The sequence below is a fragment of the Artemia sp. Qi Xiang Cuo genome, chromosome 15, assembly GCF_049724085.1.
Source record: "Artemia sp. Qi Xiang Cuo chromosome 15, ASM4972408v1, whole genome shotgun sequence".
Lineage (NCBI taxonomy): Eukaryota > Metazoa > Arthropoda > Branchiopoda > Anostraca > Artemiidae > Artemia > Artemia sp. Qi Xiang Cuo.
This window is the reverse complement of record NC_142808.1, coordinates 51,993,506-52,000,077: the sequence shown is the minus strand read 5'-3', so window position 1 is coordinate 52,000,077 and position 6,572 is coordinate 51,993,506. Positions and strand designations below refer to the sequence as shown.

Below are 6,572 nucleotides of genomic sequence, written 5' to 3'. Positions count from 1 at the left end.
TTATTTGATGAAATCAAATTGGGCGTCAAATTGACAAATAAAAACCCACAATGGGCTAAAAAAAAAACAAAAAAAAAAAAAAAAAAAAAAAAAAAAAAAAAAAAAAAAAAACTTACTCATGTTAACAAATATGCATTAAAGATAGAGTAAAAAGTGATTAGCCATATCCCTATTAAAAAATGATACCTTGCTATTTATCTTGGCAAACGACCAGTGAACATCTTAAAAAGATAGATTTGTATGAATCCCGTTGAAATTAAATCAGGTGAGATATGAGTCCATTACGAAATAAAGAGATTACGAAATTAAACATTGAAATAAATGATGACTCTATTGGATACAATGAAAGTATTGAAAACAATTAAAACACAGACATGATACGAGAAAAAAAAATCTTGGCTAAGGATTAGGTACATTACAATTGACTAAATATGAACTCAATCAATACAACAAAATAATGAATTCTTTTTACTTCACAAGTTTTTTTTACTTTACAGTGTACAAAACAAGAGAGAATGTAATGAAAAAAAGAGAAGCTAATAAGGACACTGACAAAAAAGAAAAATTATATACTTCACTTCGTTATGTATACTTCACTCCATTAATAATCAACAAACAGAGGGAGTAGGAAAAGTCACGCAATATTATATTAAATCTTCACTCCATTGATTCATTCTGAGTGTCAAATCGACCTCCACTAACACTAGCCAAGTTATGTTTAACATGGGGCACAACTTTATTAGCAGCCCTAGATCGCAGATAATAATTTTACGGTGGGGTGAGTTCAGGGATAGGGTCAGTTCATAGGTATTTTGCATGCGTGCCGTTTGGACAGTTGAAATACAGAATTGGGGGAAAACTATTAGAGACCCAAGCTTCAAAACCGAGTTCACGTAATTTCGCCTCTTTTGCAAGGACATTCTTCCACATTTTCCGTACTTCGAGGGGGAGCATCATCACTAATGTAGACGTGGGACAATGACGAGAGTGTTTTGCGTCTTAGTTTCTTTGCGTTCTTCAATAAATTCACTTTCGTCTCATTATCTTGTACCTGAAATTCGATGAACCTTTTCTGAATGTTTCGTTCAATGATTTTGAAATTAGGCACCGCAGCAAATTCAAGGCCTGAAGATACAACACTCGCAAAGATATCTAATGCAGCAGATATCGTTTCACATGGGACATTCCACAATATGAGATTTTTATCAAGTTTTTCGAATTCAAGCTTAGTTGCCAATCTGTTGCCAGTGACATTAATTTCAGTCTCCTGATTTAAAACATCATCAGTGAGAACTTTTATTTGGTTCTTTAGTGCATCATTTTCTTTTTCAAGAGAACCCAGGCGGGTATCATTATTTGACAACGATTGCTGAAAATCACTTTGAATATTCTCTAACTTAGCCACTCGATCATCCAGAGACTTAAGTTTATTTTCAAGTGAGTCTAATTTTTTTCCGTTGTTACTTACAAGCCCAATCACAGTTTTGATGCTATCAGCTAAAGTTGCAAACGATATATTTGAGATTGAGGCTGAACTAGTACCAGATACGTGAAATAAATTTTTTTAATTCCAACCTTCATCCTCATCATGCCTTGATCGTTTTTTCCGTCCCATTGTTAATAATTAATAAATTCCGTGAAATCCAATTCATGATAACAGTCCAAAGTTTAATAATAGTAACCGATGTGGTAATAAATTGGCTCTAGTAATATACCATTAGTATCCTTACTTAAGTAGGTAAACCAATAATTGTCTCTTAGTAATATACCATTAGTATTCTTACTTGAACAGGTAAATTAGTATCCAAATAAACATTATCAATGAAATTCAATATCCAATTCAGTTGGAATTTTTAACCGTAAAAAATATACGCACACCAAGAAACGAGGTGTTACTCGGTCAAAGTCATGATCGCTACTGACGTTTGATAGCTATTAACGTTTCTTATCGACAAACCACCTATCACAAGTACGTTACATTTCTGTTTTTGCTCTTAGTAGAACTCCAAACTTCTTAGAGGTTTTTGTGTGAGTATTCGGAGAGGGGGGGGGAGTTCCCATAGATAGTTCGCAGATAACATCTACACCGTTATCATTTATTAAACCACTATAACTACAAAAACAGCTGACCATTTATAGAGGGCAGTCAATATCAAAAAAATACTTTAAAAGAAATTTACAACCTAAAAATCGTATGAAAAACGACCAGGTCATTTAATAATTTACCAAAGAGGCCAGGTCTCGTTGATATTTGTTATTTTTTTTGCTGTAAATGATGGATATATTTTTTACATGACGTTTTTTTTATATGACAGAAGTTTTCTTTACCAAATTTAATGTAAAGTACCTGTTACGTGCATATTAACTTTTCTTACAGACAAATTACCTATGACTAGAATATTTTTTTTTCTAAGTTAAAATCTAAATTTTTTTTATTTTATTATTGAATTTACCTCCTGGCTTAGAAATCAGAGCCTGATATCTGTTTGCGGACCCTGAATATACGTTTATAAGTGACGGAGCTTACTGTCCATTTACTCCACAATACCTGCAAGTATCTGTCTGCCCACAGCGCTCAAATTCGTTTGTTGTAACAATTTTTTCTTTTTGTTGTTGACTTTCCTTTTTTGAAGTTTTTTTTAGTTGTTTTTGCTATTCTAATTCTTCTTTTTATTGTGAGTCATAAATAAATAATCATTATTACAAGTTGTAGTGAGCTTTTTTGCAGCTGAAAGGGATTAAAGGGGAAATAGGTCCCCTTGAATACAATTTTTTAGAGCAAGGTCTGTTGCGGCGAGAGAGGTGTCGTTTCAAAATTTTTGGGTAACAATTTGAACTTGAAATGTCAAAATAAAATAAGTACATCTCAAAATGTAGCGGGTCCTATATACCTGTAGTCTCCAGAGCTAGGTCATTTCCAACACCAATCCTCGGAACATAGCCAACCGTGGCAATAAAAAGTGTTATTTCAAAATTACACCAAAGCAATTTTCAGTAAAAGCGTCGATTTAAAAAAAGTAATATATTTTTAAATGAAGAAGGTCCTCTTGAGAACCCAGACAAGGGCTCAATGTTGTGAAGAATTCCTTATTTTGTAGAGAGGTATCCATAAATAACTGTTCAACGAAAGGAAGGCTTGCTTAACATTCTTGAACTCAGTGTTAACGGTCATTTTAGTGAAAAGTATTTTTGATAAGTTAAATGAAAACGACCCAAATTTATGGAAATTACTAATTTCAGAAGGAAAAATTCATCTGTTTGTCAAAAAATGTAACAAAAGCATGAGAGTGTTTCAAGTTGTTGAAATTTAGTGCGTGCTTTTCTTATTTTCGAAGCAGTTTTAGGACCTCCTCCTAAAAATCTTCCATAAAACGAAGGTAAAGAAAACTGTTGGAATCAAAACGATGATCTCTGAACACTGGAAAAGCCGTCATTTCCCCTTGTGGCGAAGTGTGATGTGAGATTGAAATATATAAAAAAAAATCTTTTCGGAGACATAGTTTTGACATACCCTGAATATGATATTAAAAAAGAATTTATCCTGTTATACAGAAATCTAAAATTAACTGTGAATGGAAGGACTTAGACTTGGGTTTATTTCTACATAAAAATAAAAACACTAATACATGCATTATATCACCTTTATATAATTTTATGCATTATATCATCTTTGCGATGATAGTACTATGTCCAGGAATGTTTTTACATTTAGCTTTAAAGGAAAAAGAAAAGAAGTTATAACAGAGAAACAAGCCTGCACTTAGCGGAAAATGTCCAAACAATTGATACAAAAATGTTTCATGATTGTAAAGAAATCTTGTTCACAGTTGGAAATTCTTAGTTTGCTAGTTGAGCGTTGGCATCTTTTTTCATTTTTCCTTTTTTTGGTAAAATTGGAGATAAGGTTTGTTTATTAACTCGGAAATCTATAGTGCTAAGTGAAATAGCCGACAACACTGCAGCCGATACACCTCAAAAAAATTGAGAATACAGATTTTATACCAATTTGTCTTGAATTTCACGGAGTTTAAACGCGCAGAATTAGGTTAAAACAGGTTGGGGGAGCACTCAGTTAAACCTTGGTTAAAACAAGTTGGAGTATGTACTTACTCAGGGAAAAAAAACAACAATATGACAAAAAAATACCATAACTTTGAAAATGGTAATCCTGGTATTTTGTTTTACAATCAGAAAAAAAAATTCTTAGAGGATTTTTCTATGAAGTAGGGGGAAATGAGTTCAAAAATAGGTCTTGAGCTTCCATTGCGTCTATAATTTAAAAAAAGAATTATTCATCCACCATAAGTTATTTTACCATAAGTATATAAAAGACAAGTCTCAAATTCTTCTTTTTTTAGATGAGGGCTCAGGAATTTTATAGGAATCAGTCAAGAAAAAAGAAAACAAAAACATTTTTTTCTAAAATCTTAGGATTTACTCAAAAACACATTTTTTAGTAGGATATTGGTGATTTTTCCACATATACCTAACCAAAAAATTAAATAAATAAAGCCTTATTCTTTTCCATCCTCATTATTCTACATACATTAAAAATAGCAAACATCGATATGTAGATATTTGTATTGTGGCTGCATTAATTATTGGTAACATAATTCGGTAAAATATAATGCTAAAATCCAGCCGCTCATGCGACTGAAGCATTCAGAAGACTGCTACTTCTAGCTTTAGATCTTTAGAAGCGCTTATGTCTGAGTGTCAAACTCCTTACTATGGCTTTCAGTATCTAGGTTTATGGCAAAGATGGGTTATGCTGTTTCCCAAAGCAAGCGTTAACCGTTGTATCGCACGGCGAGACGGTTTTCAGATTAGTGGTTGACCGGGTGTAGCGAACAATTTCGGAATGTACAAAAACAAGATTCATAACTCAGTATTAGACCTTTAGTAAACTTAAATCTTAAGAAGGAATCATTGTAACCCAATACAGTTTAGAACAAATTCAAAGCTTTCTCATAATTAGTAAAAGTCATTTCTGTCCTACTCTGATAGGAATCTGATTTACATAATCCAAATCCTCATCCCATTTATTGTGTTCTTTTCATAAAATTGCTTCCAGTTTACCTGCATCTTTGTTCCTCTACCCTTCCAACCTGCCTGAATACTGTATACAGTATACATTGTATACTGTATACACTGTATATAGTATACAGTGTATAATACTGTATACAAAGTTGTATTTAGTGTAATACCCTAAACCAGTAATGGATCCAGGGAAGGGGGGGGCGCGGGGACACCCCCCCCTAGCGTAGTCTAAAGTAGGGTAATTTACTTAACTAACCAATGTTTGCGTTAATTAAACTTGCTCCTAACGCAAGTTTATCGGATCAACCTATTTTGCGCCCCCTCTAAATTTTTTTATCAGATCAACCTATTTCGCCCCCCCCCCTAAAAAATCCTGGATCCGCCCCTGCCTTAAACTGTATACAAAGGTTTTCTGATTGGGAAAGATATTTTTAATTATTTTTCCCTGGGAGTTGGTTCTCCTATGCTGAACAATGCCAGTATGAAAAAGCCCCTATCAAGTCAGTAAATTTTGAAATCATTCCTAGAAGTTTGAAGGAGCGGTCTTTTCAATTCAATTAAAATTCAAGTAAATCGGAATATCCAGCGACAGTAAGTTACAAAAAAAAGTGACGTCAGGAATAGATATGGTGAAAATTGGGATATTTTTTTCTACTTTGGAGTCTTCTTCAAACAGATACATAGCGGCCAAAAAATACCTTTGCCAAAGTAGAAAACACACAATGTCCCACTGTGGCTAGAATTTATCATAGAAATTTTTTTTCACCCTATTGGAATATTTAAAAGGATAATTCACTTTTTACATTAATTAATATGAATGTTGTTATCCAAGGAGAAGCATACGTATTCATCATCAGATATATTTCATTCAGTCTTTATAATAGTAAATTTGCAGTTATACTTATAAAATGATGACGGTACGATTGTTAAATAAACTAAACATAAAAATAAACAATTACAAAGAAAAATCTGATTCAAAGTAAAGTTTTCTATTCCATTCTGTTCCCAATCCTTTTGTTAGACATCAAGTCTCATTCTGTCCATGAAAATCACTATGAATATCATATTTTATTTCAAACTATAAATTAGGAGGGTTTTTCCTTGAATGGGTTTTTAGATGAAAACGCTCTTTCGCATACATTACACATAAAAGGTTTCTCACCACTATGCAATCTTTGATGGATTTTCAAATTCCTTGAATTTGAAAAGCATTTGTTACATGCATCACATTTAAACGGTTTCTCGCCCGTATGCACTCTTTGATGCTTATAGAAATTGGCAACTTGAGAAAATGTTTTGTTGCATATATCACACTTAAACGGTTTTTCGCCTGTGTGCACTCTTTGATGGTTATTCAAATGTTCCGCTCGTGAGAAGTTCTTTTTACATACATCACAATTATACGCTTTCTCACCCGTATGTATTTTTCGGTGTTTATTAAAAGAGCCTGAATCAGAAATGTATTTTTTACATACGTCACATTGAAACGGTTTTTCACCCGTATGCACTCTACGGTGTACAGTCAAACCTGA

The 6,572-nt window shown here is 33.0% G+C and overlaps 1 protein-coding gene across 1 annotated transcript in view; it reads right to left on the bottom strand.

Moving 5' to 3' along the window:
* Positions 1 to 5,884: 5,884 nt before the first annotated feature.
* The window catches only part of LOC148943826 (uncharacterized), a 606,774-nt gene continuing 606,086 nt past the window's right edge, over positions 5,885 to 6,572 (bottom strand). The window contains 1 exon segment of the mRNA XM_089101702.1: positions 5,885 to 6,572. Coding sequence (XP_088957828.1) covers positions 6,126 to 6,572 — 447 coding nt within the window. The 3' untranslated portion in view covers positions 5,885 to 6,125.